General features: G+C 67.4%; 10 protein-coding genes and 2 non-coding genes across 13 annotated transcripts in view; 7 read left to right on the forward strand and 5 right to left on the reverse strand.

The window, feature by feature from the left end:
- Positions 1 to 800, forward strand: part of RHOBADRAFT_22129 (uncharacterized protein) — a gene marked incomplete at both ends in the record, with an annotated part of 2683 nt that extends 1883 nt beyond the window's left edge. The window contains 2 exons of the mRNA XM_018412568.1: positions 121 to 589; positions 686 to 800. Of these exons, the coding sequence (XP_018270385.1) occupies positions 121 to 589; positions 686 to 800 (584 nt within the window). The remainder of the gene's footprint in view (positions 1 to 120; positions 590 to 685) is intronic.
- Positions 801 to 1113: 313 nt separating this feature from the next.
- On the reverse strand, positions 1114 to 1204 carry RHOBADRAFT_t72. The gene has a single exon. It is a non-coding gene; the product is annotated as a tRNA-Asp (tRNA).
- Positions 1205 to 1505: 301 nt separating this feature from the next.
- RHOBADRAFT_54176 (uncharacterized protein) lies at positions 1506 to 2892 on the reverse strand (the record flags this gene model as incomplete). Its single annotated transcript, XM_018417185.1, has 6 exons — positions 1506 to 1941; positions 2010 to 2217; positions 2341 to 2389; positions 2476 to 2694; positions 2768 to 2814; positions 2877 to 2892. The coding sequence occupies 6 exons, from the start codon at positions 2890 to 2892 to the stop codon at positions 1560 to 1562; spliced, it is 921 nt and encodes a 306-aa protein (XP_018270386.1). The 3' UTR covers positions 1506 to 1559.
- Positions 2893 to 3026: 134 nt separating this feature from the next.
- Positions 3027 to 3118, forward strand: RHOBADRAFT_t64. Its single transcript has one exon. It is a non-coding gene; the product is annotated as a tRNA-Asp (tRNA).
- Positions 3119 to 3329: 211 nt separating this feature from the next.
- On the reverse strand, positions 3330 to 9196 carry RHOBADRAFT_66591 (uncharacterized protein; the record flags this gene model as incomplete). Of its 2 annotated transcripts, XM_018419019.1 has the most annotated exons (16): positions 3543 to 3584; positions 3669 to 3970; positions 4048 to 4394; positions 4462 to 4569; positions 4648 to 4754; positions 4837 to 5067; positions 5181 to 5331; positions 5890 to 7247; positions 7333 to 7912; positions 8212 to 8259; positions 8325 to 8499; positions 8577 to 8690; positions 8755 to 8805; positions 8874 to 8948; positions 9019 to 9070; positions 9146 to 9196. In XM_018419019.1, the coding sequence occupies 16 exons, from the start codon at positions 9194 to 9196 to the stop codon at positions 3543 to 3545; spliced, it is 3792 nt and encodes a 1263-aa protein (XP_018270388.1). The 2 variants fall into 2 exon arrangements, with proteins under 2 accessions (XP_018270387.1, XP_018270388.1); XM_018419018.1 differs by lacking the exons at positions 5890 to 7247; positions 7333 to 7912; positions 8212 to 8259; ... (4 more) ...; positions 9019 to 9070; positions 9146 to 9196 and adding an exon at positions 5374 to 5389 and having other exon boundaries at positions 3330 to 3584; positions 5181 to 5231.
- Positions 9197 to 9281: 85 nt separating this feature from the next.
- On the forward strand, positions 9282 to 10798 carry RHOBADRAFT_54180 (uncharacterized protein; the record flags this gene model as incomplete). The annotated part of the gene is made up of 6 exons (XM_018417186.1): positions 9282 to 9310; positions 9772 to 9814; positions 9931 to 10083; positions 10206 to 10358; positions 10450 to 10536; positions 10652 to 10798. The coding sequence occupies 6 exons, from the start codon at positions 9282 to 9284 to the stop codon at positions 10796 to 10798; spliced, it is 612 nt and encodes a 203-aa protein (XP_018270389.1).
- A 333-nt stretch (positions 10799 to 11131) lies between these two features.
- On the forward strand, positions 11132 to 12298 carry RHOBADRAFT_44830 (uncharacterized protein; the record flags this gene model as incomplete). Its single annotated transcript, XM_018414488.1, has 4 exons — positions 11132 to 11161; positions 11290 to 11986; positions 12096 to 12143; positions 12216 to 12298. 4 exons carry the CDS (start codon positions 11132 to 11134, stop codon positions 12296 to 12298), a joined length of 858 nt encoding a protein of 285 aa, XP_018270390.1.
- Positions 12299 to 12833: 535 nt separating this feature from the next.
- On the reverse strand, positions 12834 to 14074 carry RHOBADRAFT_44831 (uncharacterized protein; the record flags this gene model as incomplete). Its single annotated transcript, XM_018414489.1, has 6 exons — positions 12834 to 12936; positions 13021 to 13233; positions 13311 to 13407; positions 13480 to 13625; positions 13698 to 13815; positions 13951 to 14074. 6 exons carry the CDS (start codon positions 14072 to 14074, stop codon positions 12834 to 12836), a joined length of 801 nt encoding a protein of 266 aa, XP_018270391.1.
- A 619-nt stretch (positions 14075 to 14693) lies between these two features.
- On the reverse strand, positions 14694 to 16589 carry RHOBADRAFT_44832 (uncharacterized protein; the record flags this gene model as incomplete). The annotated part of the gene is made up of 8 exons (XM_018414490.1): positions 14694 to 14789; positions 14873 to 15036; positions 15132 to 15288; positions 15381 to 15459; positions 15537 to 15551; positions 15620 to 15844; positions 15908 to 16398; positions 16458 to 16589. 8 exons carry the CDS (start codon positions 16587 to 16589, stop codon positions 14694 to 14696), a joined length of 1359 nt encoding a protein of 452 aa, XP_018270392.1.
- A 564-nt stretch (positions 16590 to 17153) lies between these two features.
- Positions 17154 to 18342, forward strand: RHOBADRAFT_44833 (uncharacterized protein; the record flags this gene model as incomplete). The annotated part of the gene is made up of 5 exons (XM_018414491.1): positions 17154 to 17166; positions 17230 to 17265; positions 17343 to 17560; positions 17625 to 17679; positions 17753 to 18342. The coding sequence occupies 5 exons, from the start codon at positions 17154 to 17156 to the stop codon at positions 18340 to 18342; spliced, it is 912 nt and encodes a 303-aa protein (XP_018270393.1).
- A 595-nt stretch (positions 18343 to 18937) lies between these two features.
- On the forward strand, positions 18938 to 20775 carry RHOBADRAFT_31922 (uncharacterized protein; the record flags this gene model as incomplete). The annotated part of the gene is made up of 10 exons (XM_018413003.1): positions 18938 to 19100; positions 19175 to 19308; positions 19372 to 19452; positions 19515 to 19721; positions 19803 to 19823; positions 19885 to 20104; positions 20171 to 20249; positions 20349 to 20486; positions 20594 to 20638; positions 20754 to 20775. The coding sequence occupies 10 exons, from the start codon at positions 18938 to 18940 to the stop codon at positions 20773 to 20775; spliced, it is 1110 nt and encodes a 369-aa protein (XP_018270394.1).
- A 706-nt stretch (positions 20776 to 21481) lies between these two features.
- On the forward strand, positions 21482 to 25974 carry RHOBADRAFT_37342 (uncharacterized protein). The gene is made up of 5 exons (XM_018413427.1): positions 21482 to 21630; positions 21706 to 22146; positions 22239 to 24367; positions 24479 to 24923; positions 25011 to 25974. The coding sequence occupies exons 1-5, from the start codon at positions 21517 to 21519 to the stop codon at positions 25611 to 25613; spliced, it is 3732 nt and encodes a 1243-aa protein (XP_018270395.1). The 5' UTR covers positions 21482 to 21516; the 3' UTR covers positions 25614 to 25974.
- Positions 25975 to 26094: the final 120 nt, after the last annotated feature.

The following is a 26094-nucleotide window of genomic DNA, read 5'->3' on the forward strand; positions in this document are numbered from 1 at the left end:
CGGCGCCCGCAGCGCCGCCCGCCGCCGCTCGCGCTCGCCCCGCACCGGCCGCCCCGCCGCCCGGTCGCACGACGAGGAGCCGCGCCGCAGCTGCCGGTCAGCCAGTGCCGCCGCCTGCAGTCGCGCCCGCGCAAGTGCCCGTCGGCGCCGGCGCCGGCCCCGCTCGCGTCGTCCCGCCCGCTCAGGCCCCGGCGCCGCCGCCCGCCGCCGCCGCCGCACCTGCGCGCGCCCGCGCCCCACGCGTCGCCCCTCCCGTTCCTCCGCCCAACGCCGCCGTCGGCAACCCGCCGGGCTTCAACCTGTTGAACCCGCTCACCTGGCTCGGCGGCGGTCCGGGCGCGCTCGGCGGCGCAGGTAACCCGGCGCCTCCTCCGGTCGACCCGTTCTTCGAGTCGCTCCTGCAGCACACGCCCGACCTCGAGCATGTCGAGCTGTACGGGCGGCGCTACACGTCCGGCGTCGTCAACCGGCTCGTCGAGCTGCCGCTCCGCCACTTGAGCCTGTCGGTGCCGGACGAGGACCAGCAGCAGGCGGTCGTCGATCGGGTGCTCGAGGCGCTCGTCAACGGCGAGTGGAAGGGTCTGCGTCGGTGCGTCCTCTCTCTCTCTCTCTCTCTCTCTCTTTCCCCTTTCGCCTCCCTCGGCGCGCCCGTACTGACTCTTTCTTCCCCTCGCCGCGCTCGCAGGATCGAGCTCTCGGGTCGCGGCGGCGAGTGGGAGCCGTCGCAGCGTCGCGCGGTCAAGGTCGAGGCCGAGAAGCGGAAGCGCGTCGTGTACAAGTCGACCGACGTGCGGCCGTGAGCGGTCGGGCGGGGCGGGGTCCGAGCGGGACGAAGGGGGGGTCGACGCGGCAGCTTGGTTCCGCATTTTGCAACTCGGGCAGGTGTATCTTCACTCGCTCGAGCCTTCGCTCGCCACCGAGAGAGGCCTCGTCGTCGCAGCCGAGTCGGCTTGCAAGCTCGAGAGCAGAGAAGGTCGTCACGAGGGCGGTCCACATCGCTGCCCGCGCCTGCCCACCAGCTTCTCGCGCTCTCGACACCGTTCCGCAGTTCGGCGAGACGCAGCAAAAGAGTGTGCGCCGCCTACAGCCCGAGCTACGGCGGCAAAAGAGAAGCTCTTCGACCGGGAATTGAACCCGGGTCTCTGCCGCGTTGATCCGCTAACGGACTGACAAGGCAATATACTAGCCACTATACTATCGAAGATGAGCGATGTCGGCCTAGCCAGTTGTGCATATAGGTCCCGCGCAGCGCAATCAACTGGGGTCGAGTGGGCTCGAGCGCATCGAGCACCACGCCGATGCCCTCCACGGGCAGCCTCTCGCTTTGCCCGTGCTGTCGCTTGCTCTCCTCGGGTATCTTTCGTGTGCTACAGGGTGGCCAGGGCCTGAATGATGCGGTGCGAGAAGCGAGAGCAGGCGAGCATGAGACAGTCGACTGAGGTTTGCAAGCGACGACGGCGCACCGATGCTCGCTTGGGCTCTCGAGAGAAGGCGAGCAGGTACGAGAAAGGCATGGTATGGCACAGCAGGGGTATCATCGGCGCTCGCGCGCTCCTCCCTCAAGCCCGCACCTTGGCCCGCTTCGGCCTCGGCTCCTCTTCCTCCTCCTCCTCGCCGTCCGACTCGTCCACCGACTCGAACCCATCTGCGAGCCCCGCACTCTTCTCGTCCTCGAGCGTGCGCCGCCTGGCCCTCGTCCCGACGTCCCGCTCGGCGCGGCGCTCGTCGGGCGTCATAAAGTCGTCCTTGGCGTAGTAGGCGAGCGGGACGGCGAGCGGGTTGATGCGCCGCTTGAGGCCGAGGAGCATGAGGATGTCGAGCTTGTAGTTGAGCGGCGTCATCTTGAGGTCGTCCTTGAGCACCTTGAAGACGCGCCCGACGGCGTCCTTGTCGGCGCTGTCGTCGCAGTAGACGCCGAGCCAGTACTTTCCGTCTGCGTGGCTGTCGCACGAGGTTCAGATCTTGCACGGGAGAACGAAAAAGGAAGAAAGGGAAGGACGAGGACGCACTTGGACGCTGCCGACACCTTGGCCGCGTGCACGGTCCGCGTCTTGGCGAGCGCGCCGTCGGGCTTGACGATCGCCTCGACGACCTTGCGCCACTTCCAGTCGATCTCGTGCTGCTCGACCGAGAAGTGCCAGCAGCCCGACGCGTAGTTGTACCGCTTGGCGAGCTTGACGAGCGACGAGATGCAGTCCTCGCGCGCTTCGGCGCGTACTGCGGCGCGGGGGTGGGAGACAACCGAGTCAGCGTGTCCTCCTGACCCGGCAAGGCCACGTCCTGGACCCTCAGGGCGCTATGCGCCGCGAGGGCGCGACGAGAGCGGGACAGGGGACGCACAGTCGGCTTGCGAGCGCTCGCCCCGGGTTGCTCGCACGGGCGCGGTTCTCTGCGAGCAGCCGACACGGCGAGAGAGAGGCAGTGTCGTGTCCCAGTCGGGGCGGGGCAGGGACGAGAAGGAGAGACGGAGCGCACCCGAATGTCCTCGAGCCGTTCTGCGAGCTCGTCGAGGACCCGCCTGCTTTTGCGCTTGAGCTTGTCCTTCCGCTCCTCGAGCGTGTCGGCCAAGTCGCCCTCGCCGCCGTCCCTACGCCGGCGGGCCCAGGTGAACTCGCCGCGCGAGTCGTTGTTGCGCGAGGGCTTGAACGAGGCGAGGAACGTGTCGACGGCGGCCAGGTCGGTCGGGCCCGTGAGCTGCGGTGAGGGGGTCGAGCGAGTCAGTGAGGCGCACAACCTGCTCTTCGCACGCCTTATCGAGGCCATGGACGAGCTGGCGGCGACGAGGCGGTGCACGAGGGGAGCGGCTCACGCAAGCTGCAAGGGGGGCAGGATGGGTCAGGGCGCGCTCGCAAGGAGTCGAAGGGAGCCTGGCGCACCTTCAGTGGCCGCCATAGGCCCGGCGTGAGAGACGAGGGAGGCGACTGGAGCGAGCCAGACCTGTGGTTCCCACGCGATTCCGCCAAGTCCAACTCGCGGTTTGCCGTAGCTTTATGTGAGCGCAAAGTTGCTCTCGCTGGCACATCGAATCTTCGATAGTATAGTGGCTAGTATATTGCCTTGTCAATCCCTCATCGGGATCAACGCGGCAGAGACCCGGGTTCAATTCCCGGTCGAAGAGCTTTTTGTTTGGCGCATTATCGACGTTTCCAGGCGCGGTATACTCTTTTGCTGCCCCTCAGTAGCACGCCAAGTCTCTGCGCGAGCCAGGGAAGCATTCTCGGACGCGAGGGGTCTCTCGCAGGTGCCGTGGCCGAGCGCACGGCCCTCTCGCGCTTCTCGAGGCTCCTGTACGCTCTCGCGCGCTTTCTCTGCTCTCACAGGCTCGACAAGAGAGTGAGCCGAGGGTCATTCCGAGGTATTGCGGTGTGGGGTACGAAAAGGGAGCGAGGGGTGACAGGGAGGGGGAACCAAGGTGGGAGGACGCGGCGGCGAGAGGAGGAGGATAAAGGAGGGGCGAGAGGGAGCGCGAAGAGGGGCGGGTCATGCCGGTGCTGCGACTACGAGTAGAGGCGAGAGAGGGAAAGGAGGGAAGGGGCGCGCGCTTAGAGGCGCTGGATGACGATGGCCGAGGCACCGCCGCCGCCCTGCAGGTTGGTGCGCGACCGAGTCAGTGAACCTGCACCGATGCCGAGAAGAGAAGAGAGGAGAGAGAGAGAGGTGAGACGCACGTTGCAGACGCCGGCAACGCCGTACTCGCCCGGCTGGAGGAGGTGCACGAGCGTGACGATGATCCTGCTGCCGGACGACCCGAGCGCGTGTCCGAGCGCGACGGCGCCGCCCGACACGTTGAGCTTGTCGGTCGGGATGTCGAGGATCTTTTGGTTGGCAATGGCGACGGCCGAGAAGGCCTCGTTGACCTCGAACTTGGCCACCTGGTCGATCGTGATGCCGGCGCGCTTGAGCGCGGCCGGGATGGCCTTTGCGGGCGCGATCGGGAAGTCGATCGGGGCGCACGCGGCGTCGGCAAAGGCTGGGCGGGCGCGCGAGAAAGAGAGAGAGTCAGTGAGGGCGAGAGAGGGAAAGAGGGAGAGGGGCACGAGGACGCACCGACGACCTTGGCGAGCGGGGTGAGGCCGAGCTCGCTGACCTTGTCCTGGCTCGCGAGGACGAGTGCCGAGGCGCCGTCGTTGAGGTTGGACGCGTTGGCGGCCGTCACGGTGCCGTCCTTCTTGAAGACGGGCTTGAGGCTCGCCACCTTCTCGGGCTTGATCTTCTTGTACTCCTCGTCCTCCGAGATGACGACGTCGCCGGCGCGGGTCGAGAGCGTGACGGGCGCGATCTCGTTCTTGAACGCGCCGGCCTTCCACGCGTCGGCCGCCTTGCGGTACGACTCGAGACAGTACTTGTCCTGGTCCTCGCGCGTGATCTGGTGCTTCTTGGCCGTCTCCTCGGCGCTGCGGGGCGACCGTACGAGGGGTCAGGAAGGGCTCGTCGAGATGCAAGAAAGACTGGCAGACGCACCAGTTGCCCATCGGGTAGTCGCCGTAGACGTCGGTGAGGCCGTCCTTGACGATGGCGTCGAGCGCCTGCACGTGGCCAAAGGTGGCCGGGGTGCGGGGCATGTAGAACCTGTGCGCGCAAGGGCCAAGTCAGTCGCAGGCTCGTGCGGGTACGAGAGAGGGAAGGAGAGGGAGAGAGGGGACGCACGGCGCGTTCGACATGCTCTCCATGCCGCCCGCGACCATGAGGTCACGCTGGCCCGTCTGGATGTTCTGCGACGCGAGCATGACAGCCTTCATGCCCGAAGCGCAGACCTGCGTGCACGAGCGGCTGGGTCAGTGGCAGCTCTCCGCTCGAGAGGGCGCAGGAGGGAGGGGGGGCGGTCTGGGGACGCACCTTGTTGACGGTGGTGGCCTCGGTCGACTCGGGGAGACCGGCACCGATGACGACCTGGCGGGCCGGGCTCTGGCCCGAGCCGCCCTGGAGGACCTGGCCAAAGTAGAGGTCCTCGACCTGGTCGGCGGGCACCTTGGACTGGCTCAGGACGCCCTTGACGGCGGCGACGCCGAGCTGGACGGCCGAGGCAGCCTTGAGCGCGCCCTGGAACGAGCCGACCGGGGTGCGGGCCTGCTCAGAGGGACGAGCGAGAGATGGGGGAGAAAGGGAAGGCGGGGGTTGGGAGGTGCGAGCAAGGTCAGCTCTCGAACGAGGGGCGCGAGAGAGGGGAGGGTGGGACGCACAGCACCGACGATGAAGACCTCGCGGAGGCCGGCAGGAGCAGTAGAAGAAGACTGGGCGGCGGCGCGGTCGTTCGAGGGGAGGTTGTTGCCACGAGGGAAGGGGGGAGCGCGACGAGGGGGAACGAGGGGAGGGACGAGTGCGAGGGTCAGTCTACGCGTCTCTCGGTCTCGTGAACGTGCAGGCGGTGCTCACCATGCGAATGTGGGCGAGACGGCGGGATGCGGAAGCGAGAGAGGACGGCGACAGCGAGCGGCGGGCAGGTGCGACGAGCATGCGGGGAGGCGCGGGCGGGTGGTTCGAGCTGGAGTGCGGGGGCGAGGCGAGGGATCTCTGGAGCTGCTGCTGCGCGCGGCGGGTCGGTCGAGGTGCGGCGGTCGTCGACGAGGCTCGTACGAGGGTGCGTGCAAGAGGCTGAGCAAGCTGAGCCCGCGGCGAGGGAGCGGCGTTCCCCACGGCCTGCCGACCGCCGGCTCGCTCCCACTCGCCTCCCGACTACCGGCTCGCTGTTGAACGCACTCTCTCGCTCTCGCACGCACGAGGGACCAGCGAAAGAGAGGCACAAAGAGAAGAGTTTCATTTCCTGCGACGCCTGCGATAGAGAGAGAGAACAGGGTCGGGCTGAGAGAGAGAGAGAGAGAGGGAGGACGTGGGGAGAGAGACGCTCAGAGCGCCGTCGCCGCCGCCGCCGACGACTCGGCAGCGACCGACTCGCTCGCGGCCCACACGGCGTCGCCCTTGGCGCCCACGGCCGCCTTGGCCGCCTTGCGCGCCGCGTCGAGGTCGGCGAACGCGAGCTGCTCGTCGGTCCACAGGTTGACGACCTCGGGCGCCTTTGCGCCCTCGACAGCGTCGAGGCCGACGCCGCAGTGGCCGCCCTGGGCCGCCCACTCGCTCGTGCGCTTGAGGCCGAGCTCGTCCCACACGCTGTCGAGCGCGTTGACGAGGTCGGCGAGCTGGGCGTCCGTGTGGAGCGGGCTCGGCGTGATGCGCAGGCGCTCGTCGCCGACCGACACGGTCGGGAAGTTGATGCTCTGGATGTACAGCTTGTGCTTGGTGAGGAGGAGGTCGGACGCGCGCTTGGCGAGCTCGGCGTTGCCGACGAGGAGGGGCACAATGTGCGAAGGGTTGGGGATGACGGGGATGCCGATCGCCGTCAGGTCGCGCTTGACCTTGGCGACGTTGCGCTGCTGCCCCTGGCGGTCGCCGAGGTGCTCGCGCTGGTACGCGATCGACGCGCGCGCGCCGGCCGCCGTCGACGGCGGGAGCGACGTCGTAAAGATGAAGCCGGGCGCGTACGAGCGCACCATGTCGACGAACCGGGTGCTGCCGGCAATGTAGCCGCCGACGACGCCGTACGCCTTGCCGAGCGTGCCCGTGATGATGTCGACGCGGTCCATGACGTTGCCCTTTGCGCCGCCGAGCGCGTTCTGCGCCCAGTCGAGGTGCTCGGCGACGCCGGCGCCCGTCGGGCCGTACATGCCGACGGCGTGCACCTCGTCGAGGAACGTCAGGGCGCCGTACTTGTCGGCGAGGTCGCAGATCTCCTTGATGGGCCCGACCGTGCCCGACATCGAGTAGACCGACTCGAACGCGATGAGCTTGGGCACGTCGACGGGGAGCTGCTGCAGCTTGCGCTCGAGGTCGGCGAGGTCGTTGTGCTTGAAGATGACCTTGGGCGCGCGCGAGTGCCGCATGCCCTGAATCATGGACGCGTGGTTCATCTCGTCCGACAGGATGACGCAGCCGGGCAACTTGGCGCCGAGCGTCGACAAGGTCTCGACGTTGGCGACGTAGCACGAGCTGAAGACGAGCGCCGCCGGCTTGTGGTGCAGCTGCGCGAGCTCGGCCTCGAGCGCGAGGTGCATGGCGCCGTTGCCGGCAATGTTGCGCGTCCCGCCCGCGCCGGCGCCGTACGTGTCGAGCGTCTCGTGGATCGCCGCGAGCGTCACGGGGTGCCTGCCCATGCCGAGGTAGTCGTTGGAGCAGTGCACGGTCACCTCATCGGCCTTGTTGGCCGTGTGGGCGACGGGGTACTTGGCAGCGAGCCGGTTGACGTTGTTGAAGTACTGCGGGAGCGCACGACAGCGAGAGTGAGCTCGTGTGCCCTCGACGACGGCACCCAAGAGACAATAGAGAGAGAGCGGGACGCACGCGGTAGGACTTGTCCTGGTGCTTCTTCGCCAGCTCGCTGCCGTAGAAGGCCTCGTAGTCGAAGCCGGGTCTATGGCTCGTCACGTTGTGCTTGGCGAACCCGAGCGCGCACGTCGGGCGGTCCGACGCGTGCGCTTGCTGCTGCGACGCGCCGTCCTGGGTGGCCGCGCTGCTGCCCGCCGACGACGGCGAGTCGGTCGTCGACGCCGGGTTGACGAACGAGGGGGCGCCGACCTGCTCGGCGCCGCTCGGGTCGACGGCGCGGCGCAGGGCGTCCTGCTCGACCTCGGCGACCGACGCGTAGCCACGGGCAGGCGACGACGACGACGACTTCTTGAGCGACAGGTGGTTGGCCTCGGTGGTGGTGGTGGTGGTGGCGTCGGCAGCGCGCGTGTGGAGGCCGTGGGCGGCGGCGGGGGCGACGTTGCGCTGGGTGTGGACGAGGGCGGTGCGCATGAGCGGGCACTGGGTCGACGCGAGCTCGGCGAGGCGGTTGCCGCCGGGGGCGGGGACGAGCGAGCGCTGGGTCGAGTAGGAGCGCAGGGCCGCGACGGGCGACTGGCGCAGGAACGGGCACGCGCTAAAGCGCTTGAGGGCGGTACAGGCGTCCATCGGTGGAGCGTGTGCGAGGTGGTGGTGGTGTGTGGGAGGGAGGAGAGCTGCTCGCGGTCAAGAGCGATCTCCAGCTCGCGCGTCTCACAATTGAACAGCGAGCGCGACACGACTTGTTACAACACGAGAGAGTACTGCAAAGAGGCCACACTGTACACTCGTCCTCTCGCCCCCTCATCTGAAATGCGACACTTGTCGAGAGCTGCGGCGCGCGGACCAAGGGAGGGTCAGTCGGGTTGGCTCGGCTAGACGAAGAGGACGACGCACTGATGCACTCGCAGGAAAAGCCAGTCGACCGCCTCTCGAATGCCGTCTCTGCGCGGACACAAGGCGGGTCAGAGCGCGCTCAAGGAGAGAGAGCGAGAGGGGGGGGGACGCACCCTCGCAGCGCAGAGATGGGCAGGACGGCGCTCTCGCTCACGTCGAGCTTGTCGACGATGTGGCGGTTGAACATTTGCTTGATGTCCTCGACGGCCATGGCGCCCTCGCAGTCCTGCTTGTTGGCGAGCACGAGCGTCGGGACGCCGTCGACGCGGTGGTCCGTCACGATCGTCTCTGCGGACGGCGAGTGAGCGCTCGTCGGCGGCGGCGGCTCCTCGGTCGGTCGGTCGAGAGGGGCAAGGGGGACGCACCAAAGACGGCCCAGCACTCCTCTATCCGCTCCTTGTCGGTCGAGTCGATGACAAAGACGACGGCGTGGCAGTCGGCGTAGTACTTGGTCCAGATGCTGCGGATGTCGCGTTGCCCTGCGTGCGTGGGACGACGTCAGTCGACTCGTTCAGGTCGTCGGAAGAGGAAGAGGAGACGCACCGCCGAGGTCCCAGAACTGCAGCACGGTCGACGAGAGCGTGATCCGCCCGACTGCGGGTTCGGCGAGCGGTCAGTCGCGGCGCCCGGACGGCGAGGCATGGGCGAAGAGGGGGACGCACTGTTCTGTCCGATCGTGGGCGCGATGCTCTTGGGGTCAATGTCGGCCGTGCGGTTGAAGGTGCTCTTGACCTTCTCTGCGAGGCGACCGGGGAGGTCAGCGTCGTCACGAGGAAGGGCGACACGACGAGAGGCGGTAGGACGCACCGAGGAAGGTCGTCTTGCCGGCGTTGTCGAGGCCCATGATGAGGACCGAGTACTGCAGAGCGGCGAACAGGGGGCCAAGGTCAGCCGAGGCGCGAGGGAGGCGAGAGAGGGGGGTTGGTGGGCACACCTCTTGTTTCTGCATGAGGTGGGCGACAAAGCCCGTCACGAGGCGGTACATGGCGGGCGTCGAGCAGGTGCGCGAGCCCTGACGAGAGAGAGAGAGCCGGGGAGGTGGGCGGTGCCGGGGTGCGGGGGGACGCTCAATGGAGCGGGCGTGGGCCGCGGTGCTTGGGTGGATGGAGAGCAGCGAGCCAGCAAGGAGGCAGTCGGGCCTGCTCAGGGCGACGAGACGTCGACGAGAGAGAGTCGGACGAGGGCGTCCTCATCAACCGACTGACCTCTCGCACCTCCTGCTCGACCGTGCGCTGCTCTGCAAGGTGCCCAGCTCATCACCAAGCCCGCTTGTCCCGTCACTGCACCGTCGAATCGCCCGCTCGCCCTCGCCCTCGCCCTCTCGTCGTCTCCCCACCAGCAAGTCGGCCCACCCGCCTGCGCGCTCTCGCACCCCGTCCACCGAGCTGACAAGCCCTCCCCCGACACAGTGGGTCAGTCCTCGAGTGCCGTGAAGGTCACCCCGCAAGACCGCTCCATCCTCGAGTCCGTCCTCTCGTCCTCCTCCCTCCCCCCACCTCGTCCTTCGCCGCCTTCTCGCGTCCACGCTGATCGAGCCTCGCGCCCACTCTCTACACACAGCCTCAAGCTCCAACGCGACAAGCTCAAGCAGTACCAGCGACGTGTGCGTCCCTCGACACTCTCCTCACGCGGGCCTCGCCGCCGCCTCGCCCGGCGACGGTTGCGCCCTCGTGCTGTACCGAGTCGACCTGACGCTCTCTCTCTCTCCCGGCACCGCAGATCGAGGTCGTCCTCGCTCGCGAGCGCGAGATCGCCGCCGACTCGCTGCGCCAGGGCAACAAGCAGCGCGCGCTCACGGCCCTGCGCCAGAAGAAGTACCAGGAGCAGCTCTTGTCGCAGACAGACGCCCAACTCGAGACGCTGCAGAAACTCGTGCGTGGCCGCTCCTCTGCCTATCGTCGGTTCGTCCTCGCGCTGGCTGTCGTCGGTGCGGGACGAGCCGTACAGCTTTCGTTCGATGGACCTCGCTCACTCTCGCTATTTCTCGCCCGCAGGTCCAGTCGATCGAGTACTCGCTCGTCGAGAAGGACGTCCTGTACGGCCTGCAGCAGGGCAGCGAGGTCCTCAAGCAGCTCAATAAGGAGATGGACCTCGCCACGGTCGAGCGCCTCATGGACGACACGCGCGAGGGCATCGCCTACCAGGAGGTGCGTCGCCGCGGTCCTCTCGCCCTTCACGGACATTCTCGATTTTCGTCGAGTACCGTCACTGATACTCGAAGATGCCGGACGAACACAGGAGGTCAGCGCGCTCCTGTCGAGCCGGATGTCGGCCCAGGACGAGGAGGACGTGCTCGCCGAGCTCGCGGCGATGCAGGCAGAACAGGTGCGTCGCCTCTTTCTCCCATGGCCCCGAGCGTTCGCGCGGCACGTCCGCCATGCGGCCGCGAGGGTACGCCGTCTGGTCGACGCGAGGCTCACCTGCTGCCCCTCGCCCGCAGACCTCGACCAAGCTCCCCGAGGCGCCCTCACACGCCCTTCCCGAGGTCGAGCGACCAGCCGTCGTCGTCGACACCGAGGCGGACGAGGAGGAGGGCGAGCGCCAGGCTGTGCGGGCACGGCCAGAGCGGCAGCTCGTCGCGGCGTGAGCCTGAGCGGCGGCGCGCGCGCGCTCCCTGTTGTACCTTTCTCGCGCGACGGAGGTGTAGACTTTCTGTGCCTGTATCGAGCTGTTCGACGAGTCCTTGCGTGCAGTTGCTCGTCCTCGAGAGCGCTTTGCCCGGCTCGCAGGAAGAGGCTCGACCTCGCGCTTGCCGCCTTTGCCTCTGCTTGCCCGGCAGCTCGTCTCTCAGTTCGTGAGTGCATCAGAGTCCACACAGGCTGCTACTCGCCGCTCCTGAGAGGTGTTTGTTGATCTCGTCTCGCCGTTGCCGTCGGCGTCTCGCCCCGTTCGCTCCACCGCTGCTCGGCTTCCACACAAGATGAACCAGGAAGAGCTCGAGACGTACGAGGTGCGTCCACATCCCACTCTCCCGCCGCCCCAGAGCCCCGACTGACCCTCCCTCACCTCCCTCGCCCCCGCTCCACCCGATTCCTCATCTCTCTCTCGCCGGCTCGACCGCGCACCACCCGCCTGCAGTACCAGCTGTCGCAGATCAAGCTCGGTCTCGTCAAGGACCCGAACAACACCGAGCTGCAGACGCTCAAGAGCGAGCTCGAGGACCTCATCTCGCTCACCCGCCAGTACCTCGGCGCTCAAGCTGCACCCGCCCCGCCGGCCGCCTCGTCCTCTTCGTCCGCCGCACGAGCATCCTCAGCACCATCGCCAGCACCGCGCGCCTCGCCCGCCTCGGGCCGACCCGCCACCCTCGGTGCCGCCCCGTCGACCTCGTCCACCACCTCGAGCGCGCCGCAGCACAAGTTCGCGACGGGCGACGACTGCTCGTGCCGGTACAGCGACGGCAAGTGGTACCCTGCGCGCATCACGAGCATCACCGGTCCGGCCGACCAGCCGATCTACACGGTCGTGTACCGCGGGTACGACACGCCCGAGTCGTGCTCGGCGGGCGACGTGCGGCCGCTGAGCAAGTGGGACGCCAAGGAGGCGAAAGAGCGCGAGGCGCAGCAGCAGGGCGACAAGCGCAAGTTGATGAGCGCCGCCGGGCCCGCCGAGCTGAGCAAGGACGACGTCGAGAAGGAGCGCAAGCGGCGCAAGAACGAGAAAAAGGCAGAGACGCAGAAGGCAAAGGCCGAGGAGGCGAGCTCAAAGGCCAAGAGCTGGCAGAGCTTTGCCAAGAAGGGCACGAAGAAGGGCGTGCACATCCCGGGCGTCGCAGGTGCGTCCTCCCTCTCTCTCCCTTCCTCTCTCTCTCCCTCTCTCGCCTCCGACCATTGTCCTCTTCCGGCCTCGCCTGACACTCCCTCTCTCTCTCTTCCACCAAACAGGCGGCAGCATGTTCCGCTCTCCCGACGACGGCAACCCCAACGCGAAAGGTGCGCTCAGACCCTTTCCTCTCTTCCGCTTCCTCCTCTCTCAAGCGACGTCCTGAGCCTGTCGTCCCACAGTCGGCGTCGTCGGTGGCGGTCGCGGCATCACGCAGAACACGCAGCGCAAGCGCCAGACGTTCCAGGAGGGCGGCGACGACTGAGCTCTCCACCCACCCTCGTTCCCTTTCTCGCCCCCTTCCCTCTCTCGCCTTTCCCTCATCGCGCACCCCCCTCATCAGCCCATACGCCGTCGTAGCATCTTTATTGACACTCCCCTACCCCTCTACCCTCCCAAGGAATGTACCACCTAGTTATCCCGGCCGCGGCTCGCGAGCGTCCAAAGTCGAGGCGAGATGCGCCCCTCTTGCCTCAATCCGCACTCGCCCGACTGACGGTCCTCGTCACAGTCCTCGAGAGATGCAGAGCGTCCCTCTCGGGCCAGCCTCGGCCGTCGCTCGGCTCTGCTTGCGCTCGTGCCCGTCCGAGTCGGGCTGTCTCGCTTCTCTTTCGCCTCGCGCTCGCCGTCTCTCTCGGTTCGAGCGCTCGAGACGTCCTTTCCTGCTCGCTTGCCGCTCTCTCTCGTTTCGTCGCCGTCATCGCCTGTCTGCCTCTCGCGGCGCCAGAAGGAGGAGGAGCGGGAGAAGTGCCGATCCGTAGTTGCACAAGGAGCGCTCGAGCTGGAATAAATCAACACGGTCACGCCGTCGCCTGCCACACGCCCTTGAGCTGAGCGATCGCGGCGATCGTGCCGCACACGCCGACCCAGGTGTTGTTGGGGAGGAGGCCGCCGGGGAGGGACCTGCGCGCTCGAGAGCTCGTCAGGGCCGAACGCTCTCGACACCGACCGAGACGAAGAGAGAAAAGAGAGGGCAAGAGGACGCACCAGTGAGCGGTGAGGGGCAGGTACCCTGCCTGGACCCAGCAGTCGCGCTTGAGGTTGGCCTCCTGCTTGACGAGCGCGGCGAGCTGCGCCTTCTCGTCCTGGACGACCTCGGGCGCCGTGTTGCCCGCACGGACGCGCTCGCGCGTCGAGCGGATGAGGGCGCTGCGCGACTGGCGCAGGAGCTGGAACGAGCGGCGGATGTGGAAGATCTGCCTGCGGGTCGGGGAGGTGCGAGAGAGGGCGGGTCAGGAGGGGTTCGAGAGGCGAGGGCAGGGGACGAGGGGACGCACAGGACGACGTAGGCGGCCCAGAAGCGGCAGGACCAGACGGCAATCTTGCCAATGCGCTGCGGCGAGACCTTGAAGATGCCCTTGCCGGCGAGGTAGTCTGCGGCGCGACACCACTCGTCAGGTCTCTGCCGCTCGCCTCGCCAGCTGCAAGGAAGTGAGAGGGACGTACAGAAGTGCTCGAGCGGGTAGTAGAGGATCATCGACAGGCACTGGAGCCTCTGGATCGTGAGGAGCTGCCCGTCCTTGGGCTGGCGCGCCGGGTCGTTGAGCGACTGGGCCCACTGGATGATCGGGAAGATGCCAAAGATGCGATAGCTGCGGACGAGAGTGAGAGTGAGTGAACTGGGCGCGGCGTAAGAGAGACTCTAGAGAGGGAGAGGGACGCACAGCACGCGAGCGTCCGAGATGGTCGCGCGCAGCTTCTCGACCCGGAGCGCAAGGTCGGCATTGGTCTTGCTCTGGAGGCGCTTCGAGTTGAGGGCGGCGACCACAATGTGGGCGGCGTCTGCAGTGCATGCGAGGGAGACGGGGTCAGCGGGTTGGGCGAGAAGTGGGGAAGACGAAGGGGAGGGGGGTAGCGAGGCGACGACCTGCTCCGCCGCGTGCGCGCCAAGGGGACAAGGAGAGAGCTGAGACGCACACTGGTAGACCATGAAGAGCCTGTCCTGCCCGCTCTGGCTGCTCGAGACGCGGACAAAGTGCGCCAACACCGGCGACGGCATGGCGAAGGGGCTGAGCGACAGTCCCGAGGGCTTGCTGGGCATCGTGGCTAAACTTGGTGGGCTAACGGGTTGGTCGAACGGGTCGGAGCAGGCACTGAGCCTTGCGGTGAGGCGGTTTGAGGAACGGGGAGATGAGGACGTGGGGAGGAGGGCGACGTCTCGAGCGGGCGGTCGGGCGGTCGGGTAGTCGGCGGTGCGGCTCGAGTCGGTGCTCTAGTGCGCAGACCTGGTCGGTGTTGGGCTGGCTGAGCGGGAACGAGGGGCAGAGAGACGAGCAAACCGGGTCGCGAGAGACCGGTCGGCGCCGCCGCGCTCGAAAGTCGACCGTCGTCGCTCCTCCAGTGGTAGTGCGAGGCTGCAGGGCTCGACGATGCTCTAGTACGACCGCACATCGACAGTACGCGAGCTGTGCCGGGCGAGCGACGAGAGGGTCCGACCGCTCGCCCTGGCTTGCCGCCGCCTCGCGCGAGCTTCGAGCTTCAAGCACCAGCGAGACTTCGGTGCCTGCATCCTCTCGTTCAGAGCTGCGCGCAACCGGAAGACCCAGAGCTAGTCCAGAGCGCGCGCGCAAACAGTCTGCCCCGTCGACCTTCTCAAACTCGCTCGGACCTCGGTCGCTTCTCGACAAGGTACGGCACGCTCGTTCCACAGCCGGCCAGCTCTACTGCCGCAGCTCCGCAAGCCCTCCCGACTCGACGATCTCGCCCCAAAGCGTGTCCAGCACGTTGAGGAGGAGGTGCGCCTTCTCGAGGTTGACCTGTGGTCGAGGGCGCGCGAGAGAGAGTCAGTTCGCCCAGCTCGACACGAGGAGACGGAAGAGAGGAACAGGCCGAGACGCACCTGCAGGCTGTAGTGCATCGAGTCGTACGAGAGCGCGCCCTCGCTCATGCCGTAAAAGTCGAGGTACCTCCAACCGCCAAGAGCGGCCTCGGCGACGGGACTGTGCGCCCGCATGGCCATCTCGACCTGCTGCTTGAACGCGCGGACCTTGTGCGGGCCTTGCCCTGCGATACCGGGCAACCGCACGTGAGCCTGTGGACCTCGCCGGCGGGACCTTCTCGAGGTGGGGGAGGAAGGGCGCGAGCGAGAGGGGACGCACGCTCCATGTACTGCTGCGGGAAGTTCTCGCCGGGCTTGTGCGGCCCTGCAAAGAGGTTGAGCGGGACCGGGTACTGGCGAGAGAGGCGGTCGACGCTCGTCGGCCACCACTCGCTCTCGAGCTGCGAGAACTCGTAGTTGAAGTGCGCGCCGAACGCCTGTGAGTGGACGGAGAGCTGTCAGTGGCGCGACGAGGCAGGAGTGGGAGACGACGAGGCAGGAGTGGAAGAGAGAGGACAAGGCAGCTCACGGTGACGAAGACGGGCGAGTAGAGGTGCGAGCGCTTGGGAAGGCGATCCCGCCAGTCGCGGTAGAAGTCGTAGGTGACGCTGCGTGCGGGAGGGACAGTCAGTACGGCGCGCTCGACGACACGCGACACTAGCCGAGGCGGGAAAGGGAGACGCACACGTTGGGCTGGTACCTGCCGGCGAAAGGAGGGGAGGTCAGCTCGCTCGAGGAGGACAGAGCGCCAGACGAGCGGGGACGCACATGGCCGCATAGTACAGCTGCGTCTGCCCGCCGCAGACAGGGTAGCCGGCGTGCGTGTCGAACGCGACCCGAGTGCGGCAGGTCTTGCCGTCGTCGAACATGTGCTCGCCTCGGCAGTCGCTCGTCGTCTCAAAGTCGGTGACGGCGCCGTCGATGCGGCCGCGCAAGATCATGAGCAGGGCAGAGAAGATGTGGCGGCCGAGCGAGTCGCCCGTCAAGTAGAGCCTGCAGGGACAACAGGGTCAGTGCGCTTCTCGAGCGGGAGAGGGGGCGAGAGCGAGGACGCACCCGCCGAACGCGCTCAGCAGCTCGCACGCCTCGTCGGGCGAGTAAACCTTGAGGACCTCGCACGAGCTTGCGCCAGGTGCGCCGGCATCGTCGACGTGTCCTCGCTCGCCGCCCAAGTCGAACGACCACTCGATCGGGACCAGCTCGACGTCCTTGGGCTCGCTAAAGTCGGGGTGCGTGCTCGCGCCGTCAGGACGCACCTTGGCGCCCTTGATCGCCTCGAGGAGGTCGTCGGTCGAGCACGAGGTCGAGGTCGAGAGCCCGTCGGCGGCGCGGCGGCGAGGGCCGACGAGCGTCGGGTGGTAGGCCTTGGGCGCGCCGCGAGAGGACCCTCGGGAGGTCGAGGTAGAGCGGGAGAGGGAGTAGGGCGCGGTTGAGATGGAGAAGAGAGTCGCGAGACTGACGGCGAGGAGGACGAGGAAGTAGCGCAGCTGACGGCGTTGAACAGCGACGGCCCATGCCCGATACGCGCCCGCCTCGTCGCTCGCGCACTGCGGGCCGTAGAGAGGATGAGCTCCTGTGCAGGCTGGCGAGAGGTGAGGGGACGTACAGGCTGCGCGACGACGTCTCGCGGCTTCTCGAACAGCGTCTCGACCTTGTCGTCCGAGGCGAACGAGTCGTCCTGGTCAAGCCCTGGCGTGCCGGGGATCGAGACGTAGTCGTGTGAGGGGTGTGTCGGCATCGTCGGACGGTGATGAGGGTGCGACGACGAGAGGCGATCGAGGTGGGGGAGGAGCGAGTCGGCGAAGGCGGCGCAGCTGAGGGCGGGACGACGCCGGCGATGGAGCGCGTAGCCAAGGGGAGCAGGAGCAGGAGCAAGAGGGAGGGCCCTCGCGTCCGGAACGGTGTTGTTGCCCTTGGCGCGGCAGGTTCGAATTGCATCTGGACGCGCCGCTCGACGCGATTCACTCGCCGGCGACAATGACCCGGGAGACCGCAGGCGGCGCGAGCAAGGCGCACGGGTACCGTCGCAGCATGGCGAGAACGCGGGTACATAGCTGGCGTCCTCGAGCTTGGCAACTCGACAGTTGACGCGAGCTGGACGAGCCGACAAGGGAGCCGAGGTCGCGGCGCGGTACCTGGCTGAGCGAGAGCCGCCGTGCAGAGAGCAGTCCCGGCAGCTTGCATCGCAGCAGGGCCCGCCGTGAGGGCGGGGCGACGGGAGCCGGGTGTGGCTGAGGACGAGGAGCTTGGAATCGCGACCGCCTCGTCTGCTCTCCACCAGCCGCTTGCGAACCCGGCCAGAATGGACGACATGCGTGAGCACAGCCTTCAGTGCACCCCTGTACGCGCGGCACTGACCCACTCGCCGTCCCTTGCAGCCATGGTGCGCCTCCTTCTTCAGCACCGCCTCAATCGTCATCTCCCCCCTTCAACCCTCGCCCCCGGCACACACGGTACCGGGCGAACTGACACGCCCTCGCACAGCTCACAGGTCCCGCCGACAAGGACGCCATCGACGCGTTCCTCGCCAAGCACAAGCCGTCGAGCGCCGACACCTCGGTCGGCCCCTGGATCTGGGTGCGCCTCCCGAGGGAAGGCAAGGACAAGATGGCCGACGAGCTCAGCGAGGAGGACCACCGCTACTTTGCGCTCACGGCGGCGGGGCGACTGATCATCAACGGCCTGATGGAGAGGCTCGACGAGATCAAGGTGCGCCCCACTCTCGCTCGCTCCCTTCTCGACCACGCTGACCCCCTCCCGCCCTCTCCTCCAGGCGACAGCTCCTGTCCGCGCCAACAAGGCCAGGGGCCTGCGCTCCCAGAAGGACTGTGCGTCGCCGTCGCCTCCCTTCCTCGCGTCCCCGCTTCGCCCACCACAATCTGACCACACTCGCCCGAGCAGTGCGCGAGGAGGCCCACGACAAGTTCAAGGACGACACCAAGGAGCTCGCGCAGAAGCACAACGTCCTCGACGGCAAGTGGCTGCTGCGCCCGACCCCCGAGAACGTCGACTTTGTCTGGAGCAAAATCGTCCATGCCGTCGCCGACAAGGACGGCCCGCTCGCCAAGACGGGCGCGGTCCACTGCGCCAAGGTCGCGACGACGTCGATGGGCGAGCGCAGCACGCACGTCATCTGCATCTACTGCGACGACAGTTGGGACGAGCAGGCGGCCGGCGACGTCTTCAAGGTCCTTGTCCGCGACCTCGGCCAGGTGTCGGGGTCGTACAAGCCCGACGTCCTCACCGTCCTCGGCATCGACTCGAAGCACGCGAGCGGCCTGCCCGTGTCGCTGTACAAGTCGACGACGTTCATGACCCAGAAGGAGATCGACGCCGCGCTCGAGGCCGTGTCGAAGAGGGGCGACGCCAAGGTCAAGACGGCCAAGGTCAAGACGCTCGAGGACGAGAAGGCGTCGGGCGCTTCCGACGGGTTCGACCCGGTGTCCGAGTCGGAGGACGACAAGCCGCGCAAGAAGGCGAGGCGCGCCTGAGGAGGTCCGCGCGCTCCCTTTCCGCGTCGTCCGATACCCAGCTTGAGTCGTCATACCTTTTCTTCGTACTGCAATGTCGTTCCTGTCTGTCCCGAGTCCCCCTCGCAGCCGATTGAGCGAGAGTCGTTCGACCCGATCGCGCCGGCTGCCGCCCTCGCGCCTCGTCAGGGAGGGATCTCTCGCAAGCTCTCTCTCTTCCGCCACCCCACCAGCAGCCAGCAGAGCAGCTCGCACAGCACCGACAGAGCTACCTGCACGCCGTCACCTGCCTCGACACGCACCCGCCGCGCTTCCCATCTCCCTCCTCGAACCAGCTCCCTCGCTCATCGAACGATGGCACCCGCTCCGCCGGCAAAGTACCAGGCGGCGCCCAAGTCGCTCCACTACGAGTTTGGCGGCCCACTCGGCGCACTCGGCGTCGTGCTCGCCGTGCCCTTCTTCTCCTACTGTGCGCTCGCCTCTCCCTCCTCGCACCCCATCCAACCGGCGAAAGCTGACCTCCGAGGGTGTCGCGCACGCAGGGCTGCCGTTCGCCGCACAGAGCAACTTCCAGCTGAGCAAGTTTGCCGAGTTTCACGCGGCGGGCTGGCGCGCCATGCACGACCGCGCGTGGTGGGAGAGCCTGTGGAGCTGGGAGGCGTTCGCCGTCTACCTCGGGTGGTACTTCTGGTGTGTCGTCTGCGCGATCGCGCTCCCGGGCAAGGAGGTCGACGGCGCCGAGCTGCGCAACGGCAAGCGCCTCAAGTACACGATGAACGGTGCGCCCCGCCCTTTCCCCCTTCCTCGTCCTCCTCGTCATCTCGAGGAGCTCACTCGCTCGCCCACCGTGCAGCCTTCTCGACCGCCATCCTCACGCTCGCCATGATCGGCGCCTGGACGTTCAAGTTCGGCCCGGGCGCGCTCCTGTACATCCCTCATCACTGGGCTCAGCTCGTCTCGGCGGCCTTTGCCTGGAGCACTTTCCTCGTGCGTCGTCGCGCTCGCTCTCTTATTCATCGCCCGCACGACCTGACACACAAGGACCTACAGGCGACGTTCGTCTTCTTCCAGAGCTACATGGGCGAGCAGATGCTCGCGCTCGGCGGCAACACGGACAACGCGTTTTACAACGTGCGTCCCGCCTCTCCCTCTCTCTCACTCTCACAAGCATCTACTGACCCTCGCACGCACAGTGGTTCATCGGTCGCGGCCTCAACCCTCGCCTCGGCGACTTTGACATCAAGTCGTTCAACGAGATGCGCCCGGGCCTGATCCTCTGGGTCGTGTTCGACTTGGCGTTCGTCGCGTGGCAGTACGAGCGCATCGGGCGCGTCACCGACAGCATGGTCCTCACCGTCGCGTTTCACGCGTGGTACGTGCTCGATGCGGAGTTCAACGAGGTGCGCTCGAGCCTGTCCTCCTCGCTCGTTCACTCTCGAGCCTCGACTCGGACGCTCACGGTCTCCCTCCTTCGTACACAGGCCGCCATCTTGACGACCATGGTGCGTCCTCTCTGCCCTCGAGACTGTCTGCGACGAGGCCCTGACTCGCTCCCTCGCGCAGGACATCACGACCGACGGCTTCGGCTGGATGCTTTCGGCGGGCGACCTCCTGTGGGTCCCGTTCACGTACGGCTACACGGCCTTCTTCCTCGCGCTCCACCCCAAGGACCTCGGCGTCACCGGGTGTGCGGGCGTCCTCGCCGTCCAGCTCGTCGGGTACTACATCTTCCGCACGAGCAACAACGAGAAGAACGAGTTCCGCCTCGGCCGCAACCCCAAGAGTGCGTCCCCTCCTTCTCTCTTTTCTCTTCGCGCCGCATCTCTGACCGTGTTCGACGTGTGCGCAGACCTCAAGTCGTTCCAGACCGAGCGTGGCACTCGCCTCCTCACGTCGGGCTGGTGGGGCCTGTCGCAGCACCCCAACTAGTGCGTCGCACTCTCCCTTTCCTCCTCCCGCATGCGCATCGACTCTTTGTGCGCCTGCCTGACTCTCCCCGTCCTCCCCTCCCTCTTGCGCTCGTGCAGCATGGGCGACTGGATCATGTCGTGGGCGTGGTGCCTCCCCTGCGGGTTCCAAAGCCCGCTCCCGTACTTCTACGTCATTTACTTCGGCATCCTGTTGTTCCACCGCCAGACTCGCGACGACGAGGCGTGCGCGCTCAAGTGCGTCCCCTCGCTCCTCTTTCCTTTGGGGCGCGCTCGGGCCCAGCCTCGGGTGCGCCCGGCTTGATGAGCGACGACTGACGCGAGCCTGTTGCGCCCTCGTGCAGGTACAAGAAGGACTGGGAGACGTACAAGAAGCTCGTGCCGTACCGGTGCGTCGAGTCTCTCTCCGCTTCCCTCCGCGGCTCGCGGGTTGGCCTGCACCGCCTCGTCGCCCTTTCTCCTCTCCTCCGCTCGTCCGCTCACCCTTCTCTGCGTCGTCGACAGCATCATCCCCTACGTGTACTAGACCTGGCCGTAGCAAAGAGAGCGTTGGAGCGCGAGAAATGCTTGAGACAGAGTCGGAGTGCAAGCGGTTGGGCTCGCGAGGAGAGAGCGTCCGATGGAGAGCTGTCCGGCGGGTCTCCCAGCTCGACGTTGATAGCGTGCAGCTGCTCGGAAGAGTGGCCCTAGCGAGGCAGAGAGCCGCGAGGGGAGGATTCGACGGACCGCTTCGAGGCCAACCGCGAGAGCATCCACCGCCTCCGCTTCCCCTCCTCACCTCCCGCCCGCCTAGCTCGCCAGAGCAAGGACACCGCACCCTCGCACATCTCGGCTCGGCCCTCCTCTTGCGCCCCTCTCGCCTCGCCGTCCTCGTCTCCCCTCGTCGCTCCTCTCCTGTACGTCTCCCAACCGCTCGCTCTCCCCCCTTTTCCCGGCCCCCTCGCCTCCCAGCCGCGACGTGGCTGCCATCAGTTCACTCGAGACCATCTTGGCTCGCGTCACTGCGAGCCGCATGGGCTCGGGAGGGGTTGCGCTCGCGGTGGTCTGTCCCGATTCAGCCCCCACCCGACTCGAGCGCGCTCAAGGCACCCGCCAGAGCCACGAGCCAGCCCCTGGTCGCATCCTGGCGCCTGTACGAGCGGCCTCGAGCGCAGAGCAGGCCAGCGCTTGAGCAGCACGAGCTGACACGCTCGCCTCCGCAGGCACCTCCTCGTCCGCCCGCCTCCTCCCTCCTCCCTCTCGGCCCGCCCAGCTCGTGCGACCCGCCATGAACGGTCACCACACCCGTGCCGGCACCGGCGCCAACACGCCGTTCCACACCGCCACTTCTCGCCCTCTCGTCCTCCTCCATCCGTCAACCCAGACCCGCGTCTCGCTCCACGTCCCCTCGACCCCGCAAGAGTGGATCGCCGCCGAGGTCGCGCGCGACACGTTCCAGGACTGGCTCCACGCCGAGGACAAGAGCGGCAACCTCGTCGGGTTCGAGGCGGCCGAGATCGACGAGGACGACGTCGCGCAGGACGGCATCGACGAGCACCAGCTCGTCCTCACCGCCTACTTCCTCGCCCATGTCGCCAGCCTCCTCCCCTTCCCGGCGACCGCCACCTCGCCCGCGACGGCGGCCGTCCTCCACGCCGCGTTCACCTACTTCGCGCACGAGTACCTGTCCACGACCGACGTTCACTCGCTCGGCGCGGCCCTGTCGGCCCCGGTCCGCACCCTTGTCATCTCGTCCTACTTTGTCGCCAAGAGCAAGCTCGAGACGGCCGGCCACGCGCGCACGCTCCCCAAGCAGCCGCAGCCCGCCCTCCTCCAGCAGGCGTCCAAGGGCACCGCCGAGCTGTACGCCCTCTTTGGCGGCCAGGGCATGAACGAGGTCTACTTTGACGAGCTCCAGGTGCGCCCCCTCTCCCTCTCTCTGTCTCTCTCGATCGACGACGAGTCGTGGAGCGCGGGCACTGACCCTCTCTGCCCTCCCGGCGCACGCAGTCGCTCTACGACCTCTACTCGCCGCTCCTCGTTCCCTTCCTCACCCGCGCCTCGGAGCACCTCGTCGCGCTCGCCGCCGCCGAGTCGTCGACCCTCCTGTACCAGCACTCGCTCGACGCCCTGTCGTGGCTCCAGGACCCGTCGACCCGCCCCGAGGTCCCGTGCCTCGCGTCGTGCGCCGTGTCGCTCCCCCTCATCGGCCTCACCCAGCTCGCCCAGTACGTCGTGTACGGCAAGGGCTCGTCGCTCGGTCCGGCCGAGCTCGGCGCCCAGTTCAAGGGCGCGACCGGCCACTCGCAGGGCGTCGTGTCGGCCCTCGTCATCGCGCGCGAGTACCCGGCGGCCAAGGGCGACGGCAGCGACGCGTGGATCCCGTTCTACGAGCAGGCGCTGCGCGGCCTGAGCGTCCTGTTCCAGATCGGCCTCCAGGGCACGCTCGCGTTCCCGCCGCTGTCGATCTCGCCCGCGCTCCAGGCGAGCTCGCTCGAGAACGGCGAGGGCACGCCGACGGCCATGCTCGCCGTCACGGGCCTCGAGCTCAAGACGCTCGAGAACAAGATCGCCGAGGCCAACTCGCACGTCGCCGGCGAGGGCCGCGACGAGACGGTCCAGGTCTCGCTGTACAACGGGCCCAAGGCCTTCGTCGTCACGGGCAACCCCAAGGACCTCGTCGGCCTCGCCGACGGCCTGCGCAAGATCCGGGCGCCCGTCGGCAAGGACCAGTCCAAGGTGCCCCACTCGAAGCGCCTCCCCGTCTTCTCGATGCGGTTCCTCGCCATCAACGTCCCGTACCACTCGACGCTCCTTTCCGGCGCGACCGACAAGGCGCTCGCCGCCCTCGCCGATGCCGACGGCGCGTTCTGGGCGCCGTCGTCGCTCACGTGCGCCGTGTACAACACCGAGGACGGCTCGGACATGCGCGCCGCGTCGGCGCCGTCGCTCCTCGAGTCGGTGTTCACCCAGATCTTTACGTCGCCGATCTACTGGGCGTCCAAGGCGACCAACTTCCCGGCGTCGGCGACGCACGCGATCGACTTTGGCACGGGCGGCGCGAGCGGCATCGGCAGCCTGTGCATGCGCAACTGGGAGGGCCGCGGCATCCGCACCGTCATGCTCGGCAACCGCGCGACGGGCGTCGGCGCCGGCAAGGAGGCGTGGGGCAGCGTCGTCCCCGTCGAGCACAAGTGGGACGACAAGTTCCACCCGCGCCTCGTGCGCACGAGCGACGGCAAGGTGCACCTCGACACGCCCTTCTCGCGCCTCCTGTCCAAGCCGCCCCTCATGGTCGGCGGCATGACGCCGACGACGGTCAAGGCCGGCTTCGTGTCGGCCGTCCTCAAGGCCGGCTACCACGTCGAGCTCGCCGGCGGCGGGCACTACAACGAGAAGGCGGTGCGCGCCAAGGTGGCCGAGATCCAGAAGCTCGTCGACCAGCCCGGCATCGGCCTCACGCTCAACTGCCTGTACATCAACCAGCGCCAGTGGACGTTCCAGAACCCGCTGTGGCAGCAGATGAAGAAGGAGGGCGAGCCGATCGAGGGCCTGTGCGTCGCCGCCGGCATCCCCTCGACCGAGAAGGCCAAGGAGATCATCGACGGCCTGCGCGACGCCGGCATCAAGCACGTCTCGTTCAAGCCCGGCTCGGTCGACGGCATCCGCCAGGTCGTCAACATCGCGTCGAGCAACCCGGACTTCCCCATCATCCTCCAGTGGACCGGCGGGCGCGCCGGCGGCCACCACTCGTGCGAGGACTTCCACGCGCCGATCCTCGCCACGTACGCCTCGATCCGCCAGCACCCCAACATCCGCCTCGTCGCCGGCTCTGGGTTCGGCGACGCCAAGGGCTGCTACCCGTACCTGTCGGGCCAGTGGTCCGAGGAGCTGTACGGCGTCGCGCGCATGCCGTTCGACGGCTTCATGTTTGCGTCGTGGGTCATGGTCGCCAAGGAGGCGCACACGAGCGAGAGCGTCAAGCAGCTCATCGTCGACGCGCCCGGCGTCGACGACGACAAGTGGGAGGCGACGTACGACAAGCCGACCGGCGGCATCCTCACCGTCAACTCGGAGCTCGGCGAGCCCATCCACAAGGTCGCCACTCGCGGCGTCAAGCTCTGGGCCGAGTTCGACAAGTGCGTCCTCCTCTCTCTCTCTCTCTTCTCTCTTTCCCCTCGTCGTCGTCGCCATCATCGTCCAGCACTGACCTCGTCGCGCCCTTTTTCGCGCTCTCCCCCTCCTCGCAGGAAGGTCTTCTCGCTCACCAAGGAGAAGCAGGTCGCGTGGCTCGCCGACAACAAGCAGTACGTCATCGACCGCCTCAACGCCGACTTCCAGAAGCCGTGGTTCCCGGCTAAGGCCGACGGCTCGTCGTGCGACCTCGCCGAGATGACCTACGCCGAGGTCAACGCGCGCCTGGTGCGCCTCATGTACGTCGCGCACGAGAAGCGCTGGATCGACCCGTCGCTGCGCAACCTCACGGGCGACTGGATCCGCCGCGTCGAGGAGCGCCTCAGCAACGTCAACGACTCGAACGTCAAGGTCTCGGTCCTCCAGAGCTACTCGGAGCTCAACGACCCGCACGCGTTCCTCGACAAGTTCCTTGAGGCGTTCCCGGCCGCCAAGGACCAGATCCTCGCCTCGGCCGACGTCGCCTACTTCCTCGCCATCTCGCAACGCCCCGGTCAGAAGGTGCGCCTCTCGTCTCTCCTCCTCTCCTCTCCTCTCGTTCCTGTCGAGCGACGTTCACTGACCCGCCCTGCCTTCGTCCACGCGCAGCCCGTCCCGTTCATCCCGGTTCTCGACGCGAGTTTCGGCATCTGGTTCAAGAAGGACTCGCTGTGGCAGGCCGAGGACATCGAGGCCGTCTTCGACCAGGACCCGCAGCGTGTCTGCATCCTCCAGGGCCCGGTCGCCGTCAAGCACTGCACGTCGACGCAGATCCCGATCGCGACCATGCTCGGCGAGATCCAGGACGAGCTCGTCGAGCGCGTCCTCGCCGACTACTACGGCGGCGACGCGACCAAGGTCCCCGAGATCGACTACCTCGCGCCGCAGCCCAAGCCGGTCGACCCGGTCTCGTTCGCCGCCGAGCACAACGTCGCGCACGCCGTCGAGGACCTCGCCGACGGCGCCAAGAAGCACGTCTTCTCGATCAACGGCGTCCTCCCGCCGACGGGCGAGTGGCTCAACGCGCTCGCCGGCCCCAAGCTCGGCTGGCTCCAGGCCTTCCTCAGCAACGTGTCGATCCAGGCCGGCGAGACGTCGGTGCCCAACCCCGTCAAGCGCGTGCTGGCACCGCGCCACGGACAGCGCGTCGAGCTCACGCTCCGCGCCGACGGCCAGCCGCTCAAGCTCGACGTCTTCTCGGCGATCCAGTGAGCGGCACGTCGGCGTCGTCCACCTGGCCCTGCCTCGTCCTTCTCTCGTTCCTCCTCCTCCTCGTCGTCGTCGTCGCGTCCCCGTTCTCGGTTCTCTTCTCCCTTAGACCCCTCCAGGCTTTCCTCCTCTTTGTCTCGCACCCGCCTGAATCTGTCCCCCCCTCGCTCTCTCCCTCCTCTCTTCCTCGTCGTCGCCGCCGAGCGGCACCTCGACTCGTCCTTCCCTCCCTCCCCCTTTGTCCGCTCCTCGTCCTCGTTCTGGTTCCCCTCTCTCTCTCCTTCGCAACCTCTTCTTCCGGTCTCTCGCTCTCTTAGGTCCTCCTCGTCAGTGCATAGAGACTCTTTCTCACGAGCAACGTGTTTGCGGCTGCGGCGAGGCCCGGGAGCATGAGAGCCGGCGAGCGAGAGAGAGAGAAAGACCGAGGTGCGAGAAATCACAGCGCGACGTTGCAGAGAGGGCTCGACACGAGAAGCGTGGCAAA

Source organism: Rhodotorula graminis (genome assembly GCF_001329695.1).
Source record: "Rhodotorula graminis WP1 unplaced genomic scaffold RHOBAscaffold_8, whole genome shotgun sequence".
Lineage (NCBI taxonomy): Eukaryota > Fungi > Basidiomycota > Microbotryomycetes > Sporidiobolales > Sporidiobolaceae > Rhodotorula > Rhodotorula graminis.

Coding starts and splice junctions, on each gene's coding strand:
- RHOBADRAFT_37342 (XM_018413427.1), top strand. CDS start 21,517: ATGAACGGTCACCACACCCGTGCCGGCACCGGCGCCAACACGCCGTTC. Junction 22,147..22,238: donor TCTACTTTGACGAGCTCCAG/GTGCGCCCCCTC, acceptor CGGCGCACGCAG/TCGCTCTACGACCTCTACTC. Junction 24,368..24,478: donor CTCTGGGCCGAGTTCGACAA/GTGCGTCCTCCT, acceptor CCCTCCTCGCAG/GAAGGTCTTCTCGCTCACCA.